Raw genomic sequence first — 24,211 nt, 5'->3', positions numbered from 1 at the left:
CAAAAATTGCAGAGGAAGGAACACTTCCAAACTCATTCTATGAGGCCACCAACATCCTGATGCCAAAACCAGACAAAGATACCATAAAAAAAGAAAATTATAGGCCAATATCACTGTTTAACTTAGATGAAAAAATTCTCAAGAAAATACTAGCAGGAGTTCCTGCTGTGGTGTAGTGGAAAAAAATCCGACTAGGAACCATGAGGTTGCGGGTTTGATCCCTGGCCTCATTCAGTGGGTTAAGAATCTATCATTGCAGTGAGCTATGCTGTAGGTCGCAGACATGGCTCGGAACCTATGTTGCCATGGCTGTGGTGCAGGTTGGCGGCTACAGCTCCAATTCTACCCCTGGGAGCCTCCATATGCTGCAGGCACGGCCCTAAAAAATGAGAAGAAAAGAAAATACTAACTGGAGTTCCTGTGGTGGCTCAATGGTTAACGAATCCAACTAGGGACCATGAGGTTGTGGGTCTGATCCCTGGCCTTGCTCAGTGGGTTAACGATCCGGCATTGCCGTGAGCCGTGGTGTAGGTTGCAGAGGAGGCTCGGATCTGGCATTGCTGTGGCTCTGGTGTAGGCTGGCAGCTATAGCTCCAATTAGACCCCTAGCCTGGAAAACCCCATATGCCTCAAATGTGGCCCTAGAAAAGACAAAAAAAAAAAAACATACTAGTAAACCAAATCCAACCACACATTAAAAGGATCATAAACCATGAGCAAGTGAGATTTATCCCAGGGAAGCAAGAATTTTTCAGTATCTGTACATCAATCAGTGTGACATACCACAAATTAAAGGATAAAAACCATATGATGATCTCAATAGATACAAAAAAAGCTTTTGACAAAATTCAACACCAATTTATGATTAAAAAAAAAATCCTGCAGAAACTGAGCAGAGAGAGAACCTATTGCAACATAATAAAGGCCATATATGACAAACCCACAGTTAATATCATTCAAAACAGTGAAAAGGTGAAAGAATTTCCACTAAGATCAGGAACAAGACAAGGGTGTCTACCCTCACCATTTTTATTCAACATAATTTTGGAAGTCCTAGCCATGGCAAAAAGAGAAGAAAAAGAAATAAAGAGAATCTAAATTGGAAAAGAAGTAAAATTATCACTGCTTGCAGATGACATGATACTATACATAGAAAACCCTAAAGATAGTACCAGAAAACTACCAGAGCTCATCAATGAATCTGCAGAATTCAGATACAAAGTTAATATACAGAAATATCTTGTATTTATTTCTACACACTAACAATGACAGATCAGAAAGAGAAATAAAGGAAACAACTCCATTTACCATATTAAAAAGAATACAATACCTAGGAATAAAAACCTATCTAAGGAAGAAAAAGATCTATATTCTGAAAACTATAAGCCAGTATTAAAAGAAACTGAAAATGACACAGATGGAAAGATATACTGTGTTTTTGGATTGGAAGAATCAGTATTATCAAAATGACTATACAATGCAAGGCAGTCTACAGATTCAGTGAAATCTCTATCAAATTACCAATGACATTTTCTATAGAAACAGAACCAAAAAAATTAAATTTGTATAGAGACACACAAGACCCCAAATAACCAAAGCAATCCTGAGAAAGGAAAAAAGGAGCTGGAGAAATCAGGCTCCCTGACCTCAGACTATGCAACAAAGCTACAGTCATCACAACAGTATGGTACTGGCACAAAAACAGAAATATAGATCAATGAAACAGATAGAAAGCCCAGAATAAATCCACACATCTACCGTCAACTAATCTATGACAAAGGAGGCAAGAACATACAGAGGAGGAATGACAGTTCCTTCAATAAGTGGTGCTGGGAAAACTACACAGCTACATGTAAGGAATGAAATTAGAACATTCTCTAACACCATACACAAAAATAAACTCAAAATGGATTAAAGACCTAAATTTACGATCAGATACTACAAAACTCTTTAGAGGAAAACACAGGCCGAACACTCTTCAACATAAATTGCAGCTGTAACTTTTTGGGTCCACCTTTAAAGTAATGAAAATAAAAACAAAAATAAACAAACACAACCTAATTAAACTTAAAAGCTTTTATCCAGCAAAGGAAACAGTAAACAAAACAACCCACAGAACGAGAAAATATATGCAAAGAAAACTGCTAAGAGATTAATCTCCCATATATACAAACAACTCATGTAGCTCAATACCAAAAAACAAAAAGCCCAATGAAAAACATGGGCATAAGATCTAAATAGACAGTTCTCCAGAGATGACATACAGATGGCCAAAAAACACATGAAAAGATGCTCAACACTGCTAAATAATCAGAGAAGTGCAAATCAAAATCACAGTGAGGTTATCACCTCACACAGGTCAGAATGGCCATGATCAAAAAGACTAAAAGCAATAAATACTTGAGAGGCTGTGAAGAAGAGGGGAACCTTCTTACACTGTTGGTGGGAATGTAAATTGGTACAACCATTATGGAAAACAATATGGAGATTCCTCAAAAAACTAAAAACAGAAATACCACATGGTCCGACAACCCCACCTCTGAGCATCTATCCAGAGAAAACCACAATTTGAAAAGATACATGCACACCAATGGTCACTGCAGCACCATTTACAGTAGCCAAGACATGGAAGCAACCTAAATGTCCATCAACCGAAGAAGTGATAAAGAAGATTTGGTATCTATACACAATGGAATATTACTCAGCAATTAAAAGGAATGAAATAATACCATTTGCAGCAATATAGATGGTACTAGAGATTATCATACTAATAAGTGAAGTAAGTCAAACAGAGAAAGACAAACATCATAATGATATTGCTTGTGTGTGGAATCTGAGAAAAAAATGATTCTGGTGAACTTATTTACAAAACAGAAACAGACACAGACTTCAAAAACAAACTTGTGGTTACCAAAGGGGACAGGTGGCAGGGAAGGAAGGATTTGGGGTTTGGGATTGGCATACACACACTATTGTATATGGAATGGATGGTCAAGAGAGACCTGCTATATATAGCACAGAGAACTCTACCCAATATTCTGTAATAACCAATATGGAAAAAGAATCTTAAAAAAAATGGATATGTGTATAACTAAATCACTTTCCTGTACAGCAGAAATTATCACAATATTGTAAATCAATTATAATCTAATAAAACTTTTAAAAAGAACACTAGGGATAAAGAAAGAAAAAGTCATGAAAGATTCAATATTCAAGCACAGTGCACTTTAGGATAATAAAAACTGGAACAAAATAGGACAATGCCCTCAAATATGAGGAAAAATAGACATTATACCCAGCCCAACTATAAATCTATGAGGATAGAATAAAGACATTTTCAAATGCACAGGATTTCAAAGCATATTTCTCACACATGTCCCTTCCTCAGAAAGCTAGTGAGGCTGTGCCCCATCTGTGCGAATAAATCTAATTCAAAGACAAAGGATTTATGAAACTGGAGATCCAACACTGGCTGGAAACCAAAGGAATTTCCATGACAACAGCACTGCACACTAACCTAAGGAATAAACATTAAGGATTGGAGCATTAGGGATTAAGGGTTCTAGAAGGGATGGGACTACAAAATAAATTTTTTAAAAGTCATTCCACTTAATTTTTTGGTTGGTGGCACCCATAGCATGCAGAAGTTCCCAGGCCAGGGATGGAACCCACCCCACAACTATAACCAGAGCCACAGCGGTGACAATGCTGGATCCTTAACCGAGCCACAAGGGAACTCCCCAAAATAAAGTTTTTATTTTTTGTCTTTTTAGGGCCCCACCCACGGCATATGGAGGTTCCCAGGCTAGGGATCAAATTGGAGCTGTAGCTGCTGGCCTATGCCACAGCCACAGCAACTCAGAATCCAAGCTATGTCTGCGACCTACACCACAGCTCATGGCAATGCCAGATCTTTAACTCAGTCAGCAAGGCCAGGGATCGGACCCCATCATCATGGATGCTAGTCCAGTTTGGTAATGGCTGAGCCATGACAGGAACTCCCAAAATAAGGTTTTCAAAGTAGATTGAAGAGACTGTCAAATGTTTGACCTTCTCGAGAAATGTTATGGCTCCCATACAGTGTTTAGAGAAATAATTAGTTATAAGGGATTAAAGAAAGCAAAAGGGAAGAAGAGGGGCCCTTATTAACTCTTGGAGGAACAAAGATTAGAGAAAATAAAGGTAACAGACTATTAACAGGGCTCAGCTAATAACAGTTAATAATCATTAACACAGACATGAGATATGACTTAGGAGAAAACCATTATGAGAACGAGAGTGGAAAGAAGATGAAGTGGTTGGAGGATGAAGATATCATAGTCTTCAGCTTCCAAGACAAGTCTATAGGTGTTTAAGATCATGTAGTATAAAGGCTGCTTAGAAATAAGAAATGTGAAAAAAAAAGGAAGAGCTAAAGGAGTATAAAGTGATATCTATATGGAGGACTCAGGGAGAAAAGAGTTGAGAAGACTGTTGTTTTCGGTAATTAGCCTTGGTATAGATGAGTCTTTGAACTATTTACATCCTATTTATTAGTTTGATAAAACTTTAGAAGCACTATGCAAACATATGGACAATTTGGGGGGGGGGGGGGCGCCAAGCCTGCAGAATGTGGAAGTTCCCAGGCCAGGGATCAAACCTGAACCATAGCAGTGACAATGACGAATCCTTAACTGCCAGGCCACCAGGGAATTCCCAGAAGGGATCATCTTTAAAGTCAGTCTCCAAATAATGTTCCCAGGATAGTTTCAAGTCTACTGTATCTCTGGCTAGGCCTAGAACTAGACTTAGAGAAAAAGGGAAGGTGGTTACAAAGATCATGTAGCTACAAACTGTCTCAGTATAACATGTCTCCAAAATTAGATAAGCAAGGAGTTACTGTCATGGTGCACAGTGGTTAACAAATCCAACTAGGAGCCATGAGGTTGTGGGTTCAATCCCTGGCCTTGTTCAGCAGGTTAAGGATCCGGCGTTGCCATGAGCTGTAGTGTAGGTCGAAGACGTGGCTCGGATCTGGTGTTGCTGTGGCTCTGGTGTAGGCCAGCGACTACAGCTCCAATAAGACCCCTAGCCTGGGAACCTCCATATGCCATGGGAGTGGCCCTAGAAAAGGCAAAAAGACCAAAAAAAAAAAAAAATTAGATCATCAAGTCAAAACTTCGATTTTCTCCTAAGTGGTTCTCATCTTCTAAAAGGTCATAAAAATTAGAGTTCCAGTCGTGGCTCAGCAGTTAAGGAACCCGATAAGCATCCATGAGGACACAGGTTTGATCCCTGGCCTTGTTGAGTGGGTTAAGGATCCAGCATTGTCACGAGCTGTGGTGTAGGTCGCAGATGCGGCTTGGATTTGGCATTGCTGGGGCTGTAGTATAGGCTGGCAGCTACAGCTGATTCGACCCCTAGCCTAGGAACCTCCATATGCCATGGGCGAGGTCCTAAAAAAAGACAAAAAAAAATTAGTCATAAAAATCACCCCATTCATTGTCATTATAATGTCAGCAACATTTACGTCTTATTTTGCCACAATTAATCCAATATACCTCCTACTAACTGCTCTTTCACCTTCTACAGTCTCACTGATGGTATATTGGAATCTAGCAAGAATACTGGAACAGACTTAGTCTAAAACTTGAATATGCTTCAAATATTAGAAAAGCTACCATTAAAATGTCACACTTTAGTGTTCCTTAACTGCTCTTCAAAACTTCCAAAGGCACTTGACTAGAAACTACTGTCCTTCTCATAAAATTTCTCCTTTTCCATCCATTTCATTTTCTGGACCCCTGACTGAATATGTGCACTAATACTGGGAAGTCAGAAATAACACAAAGCTCATCATAATAACCCTGAATGCTTCACAAGAGGTATTTCAAAATGTCTAGAAAAAATAATCTTAGCTATTCTCAGCTTTTGGTTCTAAGGTCATCCTTTTGCAGATAACACAAAAACAAATGGCATAGCAAAAATAATGACATCTATATCATAGTCCTGTCACTGAAAAGTAGCATGTGTCAATTTTCAGGTAAGTCATTTTAAGAACCTTCAATGACCAAAATTTTATTCTAAGGAGAGGTAAAACACCAGCACTGATTAGCATAATCAATCCATCTTTTTAGTCAGCTTAGATTCTCTAGCACCTGCTAGGGTCAAGCTGGTCAGCTGCTGCAAAAGAAACAGCCCCACTAAGCTATTTAAAAGTTTACAGTTAAGTCTAAGTATTAGCTATTAAACAGTCATATAGCGGACTCTCCCCCCGCCCCTCCACATTTAGATCTAAACTCTATTTTAGGGTCTCATGGCAGTGTTCAAAGTTACTCGTTTAAAAGGCATCGTAGGAGTTCCTGTCGTGGTGCAGTGGTTAACGAATCCGACTAGGAACCATGAGGTTGCGGGTTCGATCCCTGGCCTCGCTCAGCGGGTTAAGGATCTGGCGTTGCCATGAGCTGTGGTGTAGGTCTCAGATGCGGCTCGGATCCCGCATTGTTATGGCTGTGGTGTACGTCGGAGGCTACAGCTCTGATTAGACCCCTAGCCTGGGAGTCTCCATATGCCAAAGGTGCGGCCCTAGATAATCAAAAAAAATTAAAAAAAAAAAAAACAGACACCTCAGCACAGACTTCATTCAGCTCCACTTGCTCCTAAAAAACACTGCACATTTTCAATTAGCATTGTCAGAAAGTGAAGCACCCTCTGGTCTTTTCCCTGAAAATCAATTATGCAAAAAAATCAGTTTAGGTGGTCTGATTTAGCTATGCCATATGTATAGCACAAGGTGTTCAACAGCTTTGATGAAGAACCGGCAATGATTTTAGCCATCTGTCCAGGGTCTTGGTGTTTCACATGGAAGATGAATATCTCATTCATTAAATTTCCCTTAATTTGTTCATACCGCCATTTTCCCCTTGTATAATTAAGAACTTTTCTCTTGTCCTTTCCAGTTGGGCGCGTTAAAATCTCTGCCACATCCTTTTTATGTAAATCTCAATATTCTGCTAATTGCCACTCCACTAGAATAAATAGCTCCTTATACAGCTGTATTTTGTATCAGTCTGCATGTTTTAATCTTCACACTATGCGCATATAGACTTGTCCTCCTGGCTAAGATGCGCAGGTCCTGACTTTCCCCAGCGTTAAACTATCTTTGAGGAGCTGTGCTCTTCTACCTTTTTTCTTCAAGTCCATTTTGCTTTCAAACAGTACACAGTGGAGTTATTCTAAGTCTAGCCAAAATGCACAAATACATTTACTATTTCGAGCCAGGACCTATACATCTAAAAGTGAAATAAGTTTAATCAAGACAAATTTGTAGTATAGGAAAAACTGCACTGATTCTGACTTTATATTCTATTGCACTTCATTAAAAAATAATACTCGTCAGTCCACTAAACTGACTTTATAACTCACTAACGCATCACAGCCACCCTTGGGGGAAAAATATCAATGGTGCAAACACTTCTGAATCCATGTAAGTGACCTGAACTTTAGTCAATTATTTCAGTAAATAACTGGAGAAGTTTATGTAAGTCATTTCTCCTTGGAGTGTCAGTCCCTTAACATTGAAATAAGGGCGCTGAAACAGCTCAAAGAAAGGTCTACTAAGCAGTTGGTGATTTACTGCTCCCACTGCCACTTCATTCCAATCTGATTCCCTCTCATATGCTGGTACTTCTCAGCCTAGCAACAGTGGGACAGGGACCTTTGAAACATCCTTCTGTATAGACTGAAAAGTCATCTGGTCACACCATGACCCACATGTGCATCAAGATGCCAGTTCTTTTCAGCTTTTGTTTTTTTAATTACTCAACTAACTTATTACATTTATAGTTGTACAATGACCATCACAACACAATTTTATAGGATTTCCACCCCACACCCCCAGCGCAACCCCCCACCCCCTAAACTGTCTCCTTTGGAAACCGTAAGTTTTTCAAAGTCTGTCAGTCAGTATCTGTTCTGTAAAGAAGTTCACTGTGTCCTTTTTTCAGATTCCACATGTCAGTGATGGCATTTGATGTTGGTGTCTCATTGTCTGACTGACTTCACTTAGCATGGTAATTTCTAGGTGTATCCATGTTGCTAAGCAATTTGCTTCTGATACTCAGTTTCCCTTTACTTTCTGGCCTATGGTCTCCTGGAAAGCTAAGGCTGTCAAACTAAAAGCAAGATATTGACGAATCATTACAGCAGGATGTGAAGTTTGCTATGGGACTGTAGTAATTGGAGTTAAGGTTCTGAAACCACAATCATCTTTAATTTTCTAAGACATTTAATTCTAGCAGCACTGTGCTAAGATGACCAGACTGTATTAAGGCAAAATTAAATACTTTAAATTCAACTAAGATAAACATTTGAAGATTTAAGACAATTTGTTTTGTTTCAAGGCTTTCATCGAAACAAAAAAACACATTGTTCTTCTTAAGCCAAAGTGCTTTTTTTTATAATAGGCATGCTTATAGGTTAAATAACTGTTTGGGTAAAAAAGGCCTATGAGAACTGATTGATCATTCACTAACTAATGAACTACCATCAAGCAGCTACTACTCTATTCACTGTTTTCTTTCTACACGTAATTCTTGAATCAAGTGTTATCCATGTTGTAATAGAAGGTGAATAGTTATATTCTAGTATTAGAAAAAATAGACTTACATCAAAGAACTTCTAAAATAGTCCATCATTAACCTACATGTGTGAACTTTTCTTTCCTGAAGATACGGCATTAGAGCAGGAAGTACTATTCTAAATAAGTTATCGATTTTAACCCATTAGGATGAAATGATAAACATGCTCAAAAAATTGCAGGTGATACAGTTAACAGTAAGTTGGTCTTAGTAGTTACTTTAACAATGATGCGGTTGTTACACAGAGACAAAGCTGCCCAACATATGCTCAATGAAAGGCAGGTGTGAAAAAAGCTGAACTCTATGTATCTGCATATTGATTTGTGTAATTATGTTTTTACCTTGAAGGATCTAGAGAAGGTTAACAGGGTTAACTCCGAGTCATAGTTGTATATGGAGGACAAGAGGGAAGAGAGTTGTGACTTTATATTCACTTCTGTGTGTTGTCTTTTACAATGAAAATGTAAAACTTATTTTAAAATATTTTAAAATAATCAGGTACATATTATCCACTTCAATTGTTACACAATTATTACTTAATAAATAGGAAAAAGAAAATGAGCTGCCTTCCTGCAAATGTATCAGGGAATCCAAATGAAAAACACTATTTGTGAGGCCACCGGACAGGGACATGAGGTGTCAGAGGGCTCTGCAAACATTAACAAGTAAGTTTAGTTTTGAAATGAAACCCTGGAGACTGATCATCAACAGGCCAAATACTGCAGTAGAAAATCATATTAATGCAGTAGAAAATTAATATGTATATTATATTAAGATATAAAAATGCTCTGATAGAAGTTTTCTATAAGTCAAGTGACCTTAAAAAAAAATTCAATCTATCCCACTTAATGATCCCTCCCTGTTTTTCCACCTAGGATTGGAATCTTAGGTTTGTTTTGAGGAAGATATTCTAAAAACAAGAGTGCCATTTGTCTACAGAAACATCTGTAAAGTGTCAAAGCATTGATTTATTCATTCACCTAGGTACTTGGTGAGTGAAATTAGCAGAACCTGCTACAGTTCAGATTTGCTGCAAATCACCTGAAGTGCTAATAGCTTCATCTCACTAAATGATGTTTAAAGTTTAGTTATTTTAATGCTGATTCGACACACACACACAAAAACTACAAAGGGAAAGCCTAGATATTAAAATACCAGCAATAGTTAGATGATAACTAAATATGACAGATGTCCCTTCAATAGAAGAAAAAATTTTATTAGCTACGTACGTATGGCCACCAATCTCATACACTTATGAAACTGTAAGTATATCATCATAAAGTTTAAAATGCTAATATTTTTAAAACACAGGGTTGATCCCCATCCAAAATAAAGCAAGTTTCCTTCTTCTGCGTATGTACACATCTCCAGGAAAGGCCAAGCTGGGACTATATCAATCTAAAATAATTTCAAAGTGGCATAAGGGCTTACTTTCAGCTATTAGTAAGAACCATCACGTGATCATTTTTCTGGCACCATATTCAGGCTAAACCTGATATTACAATACAGCCTTAGCTTCACCAAAATAAAGGTGCAGCTTCTCAAAAATGGCTTATATTTCCAGGAAATGGATAGCTGTTTTGATTTTTGCAACCTGAGCTACCTGCCCAGTTGCTAAAAAGTACTGAGAAGGAGGATGACTATGCCTTATTACAGCTTCGTACATTTTGCTTCTCAGATTGAGCCAACTAGTGTACTCTACAGTTAGAGTTCTCAACTTAAGTGTGCAAGGAAAAAGCAACACCACAATTCCCAATGGAAAGCCAGCAAGATTCTCCATCTCCCATGCCCTCCTGGGCAATTGTGCACCAGAAACAAAGAAAGTGAGGAAAACCCAGCTTGGCAAACAGGAAGAGTCCTAAATAAAAAGACCTCAGATTAAATGAAAAAGGCTCCAGCTAGTCTTCATCCCACTGCTGTGTGGGAGCTGTTCATTCTCCCTGCACGGACCTAAGTGCCACCTTATCTGAAGGTGGGACTTGGACTCATCTGACATCACACTACCTCTAGTGCCTGGAAAAAAACATGAATCAACCAAAAGAAGTCAAAGTGCTGACTACCCCATGAGCAAGGAGCATTAAAAACAAGTAAAGGAATTAGAACTCCCACCAGCTGCTCACTGATGGGAAGACAGAGGTAACCAGATTTCAACTGAATGAATGACGCCAGCCTCAAGTTTTCTGATAACCAACTTGAAGCTCCTAAAAATTAAAAAAAGTTTCCTTCAATCGCCAGCTTAATTTTGAAAATTAATGCAAGTTCCTTGGTAAGTAAGTAGATAATGGAGTATCTTCAAGCAGCTCTCTCCATTCCCTGATGAGCCCCCATTTTTTTTACCCCCACTATTACTGACAGGAAAGCCAGTGAGGTCAGTACACTGGGAAAGCAAGACAGTCTCTTAAGTGAGAAGCTATCAGAAAAGATGCCGCGAATGAGACAAGTGACTGCACAACTCAAACAGTAAGAACGAAGCTCTTAAGGAGATAATCACTAGGCGGCTTGAGGGTGCCAAGGAAGTAGGGACAGCACGCAAACACTGATCAGCCTCAGTTTGGGAAGAAAACAGTAACAGTCGCAGACGGAGGCCAACCCCTACCCATCCCCCGTCCTCCCCTCACCCCCAAAAAAAGGCTGAGAAAAAGAACAGAATTGAGTGACAAAAAGACGAGAGCTTGGACTTTGCAGTTAATGCTAACGAGGACCTTGGGACTCAATCATCAGCAGAAAGAACACAAGGAGATGGAGAGGACCAGTTCATCTCCAGATGGTCAGCCTGAGCTCTTAGCAAACAGGTTTCCAACCTGGTCAATAGCCTCCGCTCAACGCCGGGCTCGGAACCTGCCAGGCCACCGCGTCCGGGGGGGCGATGGCTAAGACTCGCCCATTCCCTTCCAGCCCTCGCCCTCCCCCGGACGTAGCAGGCGAGGGTCCCGGGGCAGGGAGTGGAGCTCAGCAATACCAAGTGTAGTCGTCCTCGTCCCGCCAAGCCGCCAGGCTCTCCAGGTCCAGCAGCTCCACCTCATCCAGCAGCGTGGGGGGCGGGGAGGGCGGCGCGGCGGCGGTCCCCGGCGGTGTCTCCGCGACCCCCGGCTCCGGCCCTCCGCCTCCCGCGCCGAAGAAACCAGCCGCCGGCTTGAAGGAGACGAAGGGCGCCTCAAGGGGCTGCGCCAGGCTGCAGAGCGAGGAGGGCGCCGGGTTGGGCAGGCAATAGGGCCCCGGGAAAGCGGGGCTGGAGGCTCCGCTACCACCGCCGCTTCCCCCTGCGCCCAACGCCAGCCCGAGCCCCAGGCCCCCCGAGGGGGTGGCGGCCGGTGGGCTCCGCGGACTTAACGGGCTGCAGGCCCCGGCGGGGGGTGGCGCAGCGGGCGGCGGCGTCGGCAGCAGCAGCAGGTGCGGGGCGGCGGCCGCCCGGCTCCGCAGCTGCTCGTTCTGTTTCTCCAGCTTGCGCACCAGCTCCTGCAGCTTCTTCACCTCCAGCTCCGCGTTTACCACCGGCCCGGAGCCAGGTCCGGAGCCGCCCCCCGCCGAGGAGCATTTCACCTGCTCCGCCATCATCGTGGGCCCCGAGGGCGCAGCGGTCATCAAGGCGGGTGGAAGAGGGGGAACGGGGGATGCGCGTCGCCGCTCCAGCTCCTCGGGCCTCGGGGAAGCTACGGCTCTTCTCCAGCCGCCCCAGCCCAGGGAGCTGACTTCTCTGGGGCTGAGGCCGAGCCGGCTGTGTGCATCAGCGCCGGGCCCCAGCCTCCGGCCGAGGCAGCAGCCTCTGAGCTGCTCTGCACATGCTCAGAGCGTCCCTCCAATCTCCAGGGCGCCGCGGCGAATCCGGGTTTTAGCCGCGGCCCCCGGGCGGGGCGGGGCACGGACGCTAAGTGGGCGGTGCCGGGGTGGAGGAGCGGCCCGGGGGCAAGGCGCTCCCGAGGGGCGGGGCCGGGAGCGCAGGCCGGGGTCCTGCGGCCTCCCCCCCGCCCACGCTGCCCAATCCCAGGTGCCTGATTGGACCTGGCCTGCACGCTCCCGCCACAGGCACTTCCTCCCGCCGCTGAAGAGCTCTCACATCCCGCGGACCTCAAAGTGAGGGGCCGGGTTCCAAAAGAGCTGCTGCAGGTGCTTACCCTGGGCGGGGGTGCACCCCTCGCCCGCCAGCTTACCACCTTCCGAGAGCGCTTGTGCTTAGTGACGTCATCTCCTAGCCTCTAGCTAACAGGAAACCTATAGAAAACCAAAGGGCAGGGCAACAGAACTAAAAAGTAAAAACGCAGAACTGAAGGGCTTTGAGATGATGGTATCAATCCCCTAATAAGTAAAGCAGAAATAAATGGTGGGGAGTTCCCGTCGTGGCACAGTGGTTAACGAATCCGATTAGGAACCATGAGGTTGCGGGTTCGGTCCCTGCCCTTGCTCAGAGGGTTAACGATCCGGCGTTGCCGTGAGCTGTGGTGTAGGTTGCAGACGCGGCTCGGATCCCACGTTGCTGTGGCTCTGGCGTAGGCCGGTGGCTGCAGCTCTGATTCGACCCCTAGCCTGGGAACCTCCATATGCCTTGGGAGCGGCCCAAGAAATAGCAACAACAACAACAAAAAAAAAAAAAAAGAAAGAAAGAAGGAAATAAAGTGGTGGGAGAGAGGCAGCCTAGGGGAAAGGAGAACCCCAAGAGAGCGAAAGTGGCCAGCCGCCAGAGACAAGTATTCAGTTTATTCTAAAATCGTCCGATTCGAACTATTCTGTTACCACCACTATTACCATCATGTTTCTCTCGTAAATCATTATGGGAGAAACATGAGTAAAATTCAATGGTGCTCCATCTGTTAAATAATTTACGAGCTATTAGGTCAGACTTGCTAGGGTGGGGGTGGAGAAGAAAAGCAAAACCTCAGAACTCTGCCCTGTACCCCCAATCTCACCTACAGACCTGCTGTTTCTAATAATTCTGGAAATTATTGGTAAATCTGCTTTTAAAAGGGGGTGAAGGAGGACTTTAAAGCAGACGAATTGAATCTTAGCATTTGGGGGTGTTTAACACAGAAAAGTTCGAGATTTTATTATGAGAAAAGTCCACAGAACTGTTCTCATCCTCAGGTGATATACTATCTAGGGAAGTTCCCTGCTCTGGCACTTTATACATACCAACCTTTGTGACAATGTACCATGTCTCTCTGGAACTGCTAGCACATTGTATCTGTTGGTTTTGGATACCAACTCTGTGCCTTCCTGCTCAGAAACACTTGTATCTTCTCAGTTGTCAATCTCAGTTGGGTGATCCGCATTTAACTTGGTGATCACTTCCATAAATGAGATAAATGTGTGGGATAGCTGCCCCTACCTTCCTATCTGGGTCAACCACTTAACCACCTGTATCACCCACCACCTTTCCAAGTTTTGGTCCATCTTTTAGATGTGCTGGTTATTACTAAAACCTGGAGAAGTGGAGTAATACTGCCGAAAGTCCTAAGTAAAGAATCTATTGAAGGTTTTCCGCATGCTCAGTGGCAGATGCGGAGAGCAGTATTCCTGCAACACAAAGAAAGGGAGACAACAGGCACAATGAGAACAAAGAGCTGCTGAGTTTCACGTTAGGAAAGAAATTGAGAACCGGCACGAACAGCTAAGACAACAAGAATTAAGATGTAAAGAAAGGCAGTCATTTTACTGCAACATTTATATACTCCAGAGAAGCAGAGAAATAAACATCCCGCTCCTCCCTCATTCACCCAGCTTGGGCTATCGAATACATCCAAGCAACCAGTAGTCAAGCCTTAGAACTGTGTTTTCTAAGTAATGATTACTATTTTAAAAAGAAAAAAAACAAACAACTTTGTTTCAGGAGCAAGCATTCATTGAAATTTAGACCTAGCAAAGAGATGAAACATTGTGTCCTAAATTTCAATCGTGCATTCTTCTTCCGAAAAAACAAATTTGCCCTCTTCCTGTTTTTAAAGTGTGAAGCTGGTGGAGTCTAGAGAAATTTTAAATCATCTTTTTCTTTTCTATGAAAGCACCTCTTTTTTTTCCCTCTGTACATTACATATGTCCCACACCAGAAACAATCAAAATGCACCCTGACTTTAAGTTGGTATCCCCAGGATGCCTGTCTCTTTAACACATAATTAAAGAGGTTGATGGTGTCAAGGTTTCAATTAAGCAGTCTTGATTTCTTATTTTGATGCAAATTAGTAAGCTTCGTGTTTTGAAAGAAATTGCAGGCATAGCTTCTCAATTTTAAAGTATTTTTGTTTTAGATAAATTCATGAGATGATTTCACAGGTTTACAAAGAAGATATAGAAAGGGTATGTCTCATAGCAGACTTTATGCTTTGAGGATACATTTGAAATGCCATAAATTGATGAGAAATACCCATAGATCACACATTCAAAATCAGATATAGAAATACATTTTCCCCTAGTGCTCCCCCACCCCTATACTTCAGAACTGTGGTCACTGGGTCACTGTAGTGAGTTTCAGGAGAGAAAATAACTTGCTTCAATTTGCATTTTTCACATATACCTCTTCTAGTATGCATGGATGTCAAATTGATCCAGCCACAGAATTGCAGACAGCATAGTTTCTTCCAGAGTTTGTCAATCTAATTCTCCAAGGAATTTTAGGAATAGCCCTGTTATTATCCCAGTTTTACAGATAAACGAACAAAGTTAGGTTACTTGCTCAAGTTCAGTCATGAAAATGAAGTGAAATCTTACCATAGTTTCTAGTGGCCCAACCACTCTCTATACCTTAATCTCAGAGTGAAATTCCTCTGAGAATAAGCCCCATATGTTTTTAAAGCAGTTTCCATCAATGCAGCGGACAGACACTAATACAACCACTACATTCATCCAAGTTAATAAATCCAATTACCATAAGGAGAGAAAAATCACCTACTGAGTTAAACTAAGAACAAAGATCCTCAACTCTGTTTTCAAGGTCATTCGAAGGGACCATACTATTTGATTTTTTTTTTGTCTCTTAATTGACATTCTTGTTTATCCATACAAATAGTCTTGAATATTATGGGTCACCGCTGCTCTTGTCCAGTGCCCAGCAAGTGTCTAGACATAGCAAAAACACACTGAAAAAATTTTAAGAATAGATGAATAAATCAATCCCCAAGTACTAGCCGAAATTTAGGCAAGAAATTCATTGGTTATTTCTCTAAGCCTCATTTGTCATATGATTACAACAGAGAGGATTAGAAGCCTTTTTGCAGACTCCAAATTAATTATTTCACATCTGACCCAACTAAAAGCTAGAAAAATACTTGCTGCATTAATGTGTATGTTTTGTTTTGTCTTGTCTTTTTAGGGCTGCACCTGCAGCATATGGAAGTTCCCAGGCTAGGGGTAAAATTGGAGCTATAGTTGCCATCCTACACCACAGGTCATGGCAGCACTGGATCCTTAACCCACTGAACGAGGCCAGGGATCGAACCTGCATCCTTATGGATACTAGTTGGGTTCGCTAACTGCTAAGCCACAGCAGGAACTCCAATGGGTGTATTTTAGTGTAAGGAAATAATGCAGAGAGAAAACAAAAATATATGAAGCCAGAGTTTATATAAATAAATCCCTGTGTAGGTTGCTCCATTCAAACCCCACCCATCTCGAATTCATGCCAAAACCCAGGTAATTATACCCTGTAAAATCACATACAGTAGTAGTTATCACAATAATAGTAATAATAATTCTGTTGATTTGGCAAGGAATCCTTGTCTGAGCCATTTTGAATAAACATTTATTACATGTTCAAGTCACAGTGCTAGATGACTTTTTAAAAGTTGAGTAAGACAGTGTCTCTGCCACCAAGTCCTTATCTAGTTGGAGAAAGAAGCATATAAACAATGGATTATTGTACAAGACTTAGTGTGTTAGATATGATGAAAATATGTCAACAGCATAGGGAGTGCCCAATAAGGAGCAATTAATTTCGGCTAAAAATTTTTGAGAAGAATTCATGTAGAAAACATCAGTTATTTCATTTGGTTCTTCTCCTTACCAAGCTGTGACACATTGGGGCAAGTATTGTGATATTCATTTATCAGAAAATATCCCTTTATTTATTAATATAGGATGTATTAAAGCAATAATAGAACTAGCATACAGCACTCAGCTCTAATTCCTAGTCAATACTATTTCCTCAGAGTTCCTGTCATGGTGCAGCAGAAATGATTCCGACTAGGAATCATGAGGACGCAGGTTCAATCCCTGGCCTTGCTCAGTGAGTTAAGGATCTGGCATTGCTGTGAGCTGTGGTGTAAGTCGCAGATTCGGCTCGGATCTGGTGTTGCTGTGGCTGTGGCGTAGGCCAGCAGCTGTAGCTCTGATTTGACCGCTAGCCTGGGAACCCCCATGTGCCATCTGTGCAGCCCTGAAAACAAACAAAAAAATACTATTTCCTCTGTGGTCAGTTTGTTTTGTTTTTATGAATTGCTCACACATCTATCACTCCCATTGAAATGAAACTTTAAAAATTTTTCTTAATAGTAGCTATTGGTAATGACTAAATGCCAGCAACTGTTCTAAATCTTTTACTCGCAATAACTAATTTAGTCATTACACAGCCCTTTGAGGTTTCTGTATTTTTTCCTGTTTTATAAACGAGGAAACTGAGGCACAGGAAGTTAGTGTACCCAAAGATACCCTGCCAGGAGCCCCAGAGCCAGGATTTGAAAGCTAGGCAGTCTGTCTTCAGAATACAGTAGCTCTTTTCTGGCTTTTGGCAGCACCTAGCAGAATACTCTGCTCTGGTCTTAATGGATTATCAGTAAGAACTATTGACTTATGCAAAATCAATAGCCAGGAATGCTTTGAACAAAGACTGATTCATTAACAAGCAAATATTATTGAAACTTAAAAAGTCACAAGCACAGTAGGTTTCCAAGATCAACAAAGTTGCCAGTGCTGGTACAACATTTCTGACAGCACAAAGGCTATTCATTCCATGCTTATTTCTGGGCAGATGACAAAACAGCAGAAACTATCCCTGCTTTGTTTTGTATTCGTAGCCGTTTAGATTCTTCAAATGCCAATAGCACTCTTCAGAATACTCAGGAGAAACCAAGTCACAGCCTGTGTTGAACCTGAACAGATCCCAGAATGGTTTTGGAGGTATTTAAAATTTCAAAAATATTAAAACAATTTTTTTTTTAAGTTTAGAAACTTTTTTCAAAACCTAAAACTTCTTAAACTAAAATAGGGAAGTTCCCATTTTGGCACACCAGAAATGAATCCGACTACGAACCATGAGGTTGAGGGTGTGATCCCTGGCCTCGCTCAGTGGGTTAAGGATCCAGCATTGCTGTGAGCTGTGGTGTAGGTTGAAGACGCGGATCGGATCCCGGGTTGCTGTGGCTGTGGTGTAGGCCAGTGGCTACAGCTCTGATTCGACCCCTAGCCTGGGAACCTCCATATGCCTCGGGTGCTGCCCTAAAAGGACAAAAGACCAAAAAAAAAAAAAAACACTAAAACAAAGATATTTTTGGACGGGAGATGCTCTTTGGGAAAAAAGCATGTATGATCACTTAAGCCTTGAAAAATAATGTCAGACTTAAACCTTGAAAAAGAAGCATCTTTACCTTTTTCCCCAAATTTAACTTTGTAAGAAAAAAAAAATCTGGTATGACTTGAATCTTGCTGGCAAAAAGTGGTACCTTACCTCACCATCGCACTGGGTGTTACTCTAGGGCTTTTGAAAGTGTTCGGATTTTGAACAATCTATTTTCTTGTTTTCCTCACGTTTCTCTCATCGTAAAAGTCAATGTGGTAGAGTTCTCTTTCTTTAAAATAGTTCTTTTTTAAAAAATTATAATTCTAGGAGTTGCTGTCGTGGCTCAGTGGTTAACGAACTCAACTAGTAACCATGAGGTTGCAGGTTCGATCCCTGGCCTCCCTCAGTGGGTTAAGGATCTGCCGTTGCTGTGAGCTGTGGTGTAGGTCGCAGACGCGGCTCAGACCACCCCTGCTGTGGCTCTGGTGTGGGCCGGCGGCTATAGCTCTGATTAAACCCCTAGCCTCAGAACCTCCATATGCTGTGGGTGCAGCCCTGGAAAGACAAAAAAGACAAAAGACAAAAATAATAATAATAATAAATAAAAAACAAATAGGATTTTTTTAATCTTTTTTTTTTTTCTTTCTTTCTTTCATCTTTCTGGGGCCAAACTCATAGCATAGAGGTCAGATCACAGCTACAGCTGCCGGCCTCCACCACAGCCACAGCAATGTGGGATCTGAGCTGCATCTGTGATCCACACCACAGCTCATGGCAATGCCAGATCCTTAACCCATTGAGCGAGGCCAGGGATCAAACCCATATCCTCATGGATTCTAGTTGGGTTTGTCACCGCTGAGCCACAACGGGAACTCCTCCAGAGCGTTTATAAAAAAACAAAAATTCTAGCAAAAAATTGTAGTCACACTGGAGTGTTACAAACCGAAGTCGGAAATCATTTGGAAATCTGACACAGCCAGGCAAGAAGTCCTCCTACGAGAGCGGAACCTTTAGTTCTTCAAGTCCCGGCATAGCTGTAAGGACATGATTGCGATCAAAGGGAAAGGCAGTGGAAGACAGCAAACAGAAAATAATGCAGCATTCTCTCAGTCAAGTCATCACATTCTAGAAATTATAAGCCAGCCTCAAAGAAACCTCTCCCATGAATGCCTATTTATGGTCTGTGCACACAATAAATTTTAAGAAAATAGTAGTAATTATATCATAATGGAGTTATCTGTGTTTCAACATATTTCCCTTGACCTAGATTCTTCCCAGAGACAATGGCTGTAATCACGTCACTGAAGGATTGTGTCATTATGGTTACAGATATGGAGTTGCTGTCATGGCTCAGAGGTTAACAAACCCAACTAGTATCCATGAGGATGCAGGTTAGATCCCTGGCCTTGCTCAGTGGGTAAAGGATCTGGTGTTGCCGTGAGCTGTGGTGTAGATCGCAGATGTGGCTTGGATCCTGAGTTGCTGTGGCTGTGGCTGTGGCTGTGGCTGGCAGCTACAGCTCTGACTGGACCCCTAGCCTCGGAATCTCCATATGCCTTGGGTGCGGCCCCAAAAAGAAATATTTGCGGATAGATTTTTATTTCCTATCTTCAGGAACGTTTGTTTAGTTTCAGGACAGTTTAGTTTAATGGCATATGACATGAGGCAGTTAAAAAAAATTGTCGATTAACAAAAAAGATATGGCTGCCTTCATCAAAACAGAATGCAAAAAAAATCTCAGAGATGAATGTTCTCAGGGTAGGATGGGAGGAATTAATTACTGGACAGTTTTCCAGCTTTATAACGAGTTTGAAGCCTCTTGTTTTCAGACTCTGGGGTTTATTTGACAGTGATCGTAAGCAGTTTTCATTAGTCCATGGAAAAGAATGCCTCAAAGCTCCTACATGCTACTCAAAACCTGGAAAGAGAAAAAGACAAACAAATAAAATACCATTTGAAAAGATTAGACTCAGTAGGTGATTAGGTGAACAGGTTGCAAATGCAAATCCAAAGCAGAAGAATCTAAAATGATTTAGCTGGTGGAAGACAGGAATCCAGAGGAAATGGTGGAAACCTAACCTGGAAATGAGACAGTGGCAAACTTCCCCTAGGATGCTGCTGAGCTGCACACATAGACTGACGGGAAGTGGGGTGGGGTGGGGGCAGGGGTGGTCCTTACTCAGGTACCTGCGCTAAAGAAGGTTCCATCTCGACGCCTTTATCATTACCAAAGTAAGAACAAAGAACCTGGCCAACTACTTGCTGGCTCCTAAAACCTCAGCCTGAAAGTGGCAACAACTCCTTCTACTCACATTTCATTGACCAAAGCAAGTCATATGGTTCCCTATAACTTCAAAGCATCAGGAGTATGCAGTGGTACCCTGTGACCAGAAGAAGAACTGGAAATATTTACTACTATTTACTGGCACTATCTACTACTATCGCTTTTATGTAAATGTTTCCTGCCTCTAAATAAACTTAAGGCTAAGAGCTACCTGAGATATTTTGGCTGAGTGCCTTAAATTTGGAATCTTTCCCTTTTGTGGTTGTTTGGCTAGAAATTCATTGTGATTACATCTTGAGTGTGTTTATTTAAAAATACAGTTTTAGTTTGTATGTACGTTTGCATTATCTTTTACTATGGATTCCTATTTCAATGGCATTTTGTGTAGAGATATTATCTCTATAAATCTGATTCATTGACTTTTTTTGAGATATAATTTATATATTGAGATATATTTGTTTTGGGCATACAACATAGTGATTAGATGTTTGTACATACTGTGAAATGACCACCACAATTAGTCTAGCTAATGTCCATCACTATACATATTTACAAATATTTTTCTTGTCATGAGAATTTTTAAGACCTACTGTCTCAGCAACATTCAAATATATGACACGATATTTTAAACTATAGTCATCATGCTGAACATTTCATCCCCATGACTTAATTATTTTGTAACCAGAAGTTTGTACCTTTTGATCACATGCACCCATTTTGCCCACCCTCCACCCCTGCCTCTGGCAACCACTGATCTCTCTATATATGTGAATACATTTTTTGTTTTTGTTTTGTGTTTCGTTTTTAGATTCCAAGCATAAATGCAATCATACAGCCTTTGTCTTTTTCTGCCTGAGTTATTGATTCATTAAAATTTGATGAGCCTTTTTTCTATTCTAAGACATTGCCAAAATTTGGAGATATGCCATGTGTACCTGAATAATATGTGTAATTCTATGTGTTAGGTGCAAGATACACATGCATTACATCATTTACATCAACATAAATCTTTAATTTATATAAAATAAATATTTATCTAAATCTATATGTTCATGATTTATGTCTTCTTTGTAATTCAGTTTATTATTATTTAATGCTCCCTTCATCCCAGCAGTATTTTTTCATCTTTTAAAAAATTTTATTATGGTTGATTTACAATGTTCTGTCAATTTCTGTTGCATGGCAAAGTAACCCCGTCATACATGTATAGACATTCTTTTTCTTACATTGTCCTCCCTCATGTTCCATCACAAGTGATTAGATGATTAGATATATAGTTTCTGGTGCTGTACAGCAGGATCTCATTGCTGGTCCACTACAAATGCAAGAGTTTTCATCTACTAACCCCAGATTACCAACTCATCCCACTCCCTCCCCCTCCCCCCCAGCAAACACAAGTCTGTCCTACATGTCCATGATCTTTTCTGTTTGATAAATAATTTGTGCCCTATTCTAGACTCCATATATAAGTGATATCATACGGTATCTGTCTTTCTCTTTCTGACTTACTTCACTCAGTGTGAGAGTCTCTAGTTCCATCCATGTTGCTGCAAATAGCATTATTCTGTCCTTTTCATGGCTGAGTAGTATTCCACTGTATATATGTACCACATCTTCCTAATCCGTGCATCCATCAATGGGCATTTAGGCTTTTTCCATGTCTTGGTTGTTGTGAGTAGTGCTGTGATGAACTATGAGTGCCTGTATCTTTTTCAATGAAATTTTTGTCTGGATATTTGCCCAGAAGTGGGATTGCTGGGTAATATGGTAGTTCTATATTTAGTTTTCTGCATTTCCATACTCTTTTCCATAGATTTTACCAATTTATATTCCTCCAGTATAGGAAGGTTCCCTTTTCTCCACATCCTCTCCAGCATTTGTTATTTGTTGACTTGTTAATGATGACCACTCTAAGTGGTATGAGGTACTACCTCATTGTGGTTTTGATTTGCAGTTCTCTGATAATTAGTGATGTTGAGCATTTTTTTCATGTGTTTGCTGGCCATCTGTATATCTTCTTCAGTGAAGTGTCTATTTAGGTCTTCTGCCTATTTTTCAATTGGGTTGTTTTTTGTTGTTGTTGTTGAGTTGTATGAGTTGTTTGTATATTTTGGAAAGTAAACCTTTGTCAGGTGAGTCATTTCCAAAAATTTTCTTCCATTCTGTGGGTTGACTTTCAGTTTTTTAATGGTTTCCTTTGCAGCACAGAAGCTTTTGAGTTTAATTAGGTCCCATTGGTTTATTTGTATCTTTATCATCTAGTAGTATTTTTAAAAAAATTTTAATGATTTTTATTTTTTTCCATTATAGTTGGTTTACAGTGTTCTGTCAATTTTCTACTGTACAGCATGGTGACCCAGTCATACATACACATTATACGTTCCTTTTTCTCCCATTATCATGCTCCATCATAAGTGACTAGATATAGTGCCCAGTGCTATACAGCAGGATCTCATTGCTTGCCCATTCCAAATGCAATTGTTTGCATCTATTAACCCCAAATTCCCACTCCCTCCCCCTTCTTCCCCCTCCTTCTCCCTCCCCCTTGGCAACCACAAGTCTTTTCTCCATGTTCATGATTTTCTTCTCTGTGGAAAGGTTCACTTGTGCCATATATTAGGTTCCAGATATGTGATATCATACAGTATTTGTCTTTCTCTTTCTGATTGACTTCATTTAGTATGAGAGCCTCTAGTTCATCCATACTGCTGCAAATGGCAATATTTTGTTCTTTTTTATGGCTGAGTAGTATTTCATTGTGTCTATATACCACATCTTAATCCATTCATCTGGTGATGGACATTTAGTTTCTTTCCATGTCTTGGCTATTGTGAATAGTGCTGCAGTGAACATGTGGCTGCATGTGTCGTTTTCAAGGAAAGTTTTGTCTGGATATATGCCCAAGAGTGGGATTGCTGGGTCATGTGGTAGATCTATGAAGAGTTTTCTAAGGTACATCCATACTGTTTTCCATAGTGGTTGTACCAGCTTACATTCCCACCAACAGTGCAGGAGGGTTTGCCTTTCTTCACACACTCTCCAGCATTTGCTTTTTGTGGACTTATTAATGATGGCCATTCTGATTGGTGTGAGGTGGTATCTTGTGGTAGTTTTGATTTGCATTTCTCTAATAATCAGTGATTTTGACCATTTTTTTTATGTGCTTGTTGGCCATATATACATCTTCTTTGGAGAGATGTCTATTCAGGTCTTTTGCCCATTTTTCAATTGGATTTTGACTTTTTTGCTGTTGAGTTACCTAGTAATATTTTTAATCTTCTTATCTTACTGTATTGTTTTTGTTTTATTATTTATTTATTTATTGGCTACACCTCCAGCATGCAGAAGTTCCCAGGCCAGGGACCGAACCTGTGTCACAGCAGTGACCCAATCCACAGTAGTGACAATGCCAGATTCTCAATCCACTGAACCACCTGGGAACTCCCATTGTTTTGAAAGTGATTTACATAAGGTATAAAATTCTGGATAGATAGGTATTTTCCTTAAGAAAACTTTGAAGATATAATTTTATTTCTTCTGGCGACGACTAGTAGTAATAAGTCTAATTGTAGGCCAACTGATCTTTTCTCTATGGGTAGATTTTAAGAATAACTTTGTGTTCACTCTCATTTTAATGTGTCTAGACATATTTATCTGGAGTATATTTTCAATCAGACAGCCCATGTCTTTTATCAACTCTAAAAATTCTCAATTATCTCCCTGCTTGTTGCTTCTGCCTTTTCCTATATTATCTTCTGGGATTCCTAATTTGTGTGTGTGTTCATTCATTCATTCACTCATTCATTCAATTTTAACTATCTCCTCACCAAT

The 24,211-nt window shown here is 40.9% G+C and overlaps 1 protein-coding gene across 2 annotated transcripts in view; it reads right to left on the bottom strand.

Annotated features, from left to right (window-relative positions):
- SLAIN1 (SLAIN motif family member 1) overlaps window positions 1-12,446 on the bottom strand; it is a 77,332-nt gene extending 64,886 nt beyond the window's left edge. Inside the window, exon 1 of one of the 2 annotated variants that reach the window (XM_047756035.1) lies at window positions 11,578-12,446. In XM_047756035.1, the coding sequence (XP_047611991.1) occupies window positions 11,578-12,200 (623 nt within the window). In that variant the 5' untranslated portion in view covers window positions 12,201-12,446. The remainder of the gene's footprint in view (window positions 1-11,577) is intronic. The other variant, XM_047756036.1, reaches the window with a different exon arrangement.
- Window positions 12,447-24,211: the final 11,765 nt, after the last annotated feature.

This window comes from Phacochoerus africanus, chromosome 13 (genome assembly GCF_016906955.1).
Source record: "Phacochoerus africanus isolate WHEZ1 chromosome 13, ROS_Pafr_v1, whole genome shotgun sequence".
Lineage (NCBI taxonomy): Eukaryota > Metazoa > Chordata > Mammalia > Artiodactyla > Suidae > Phacochoerus > Phacochoerus africanus.
Note: the sequence above shows the minus strand (reverse complement) of the source record. Positions and strands in the feature narration are given on the sequence as shown.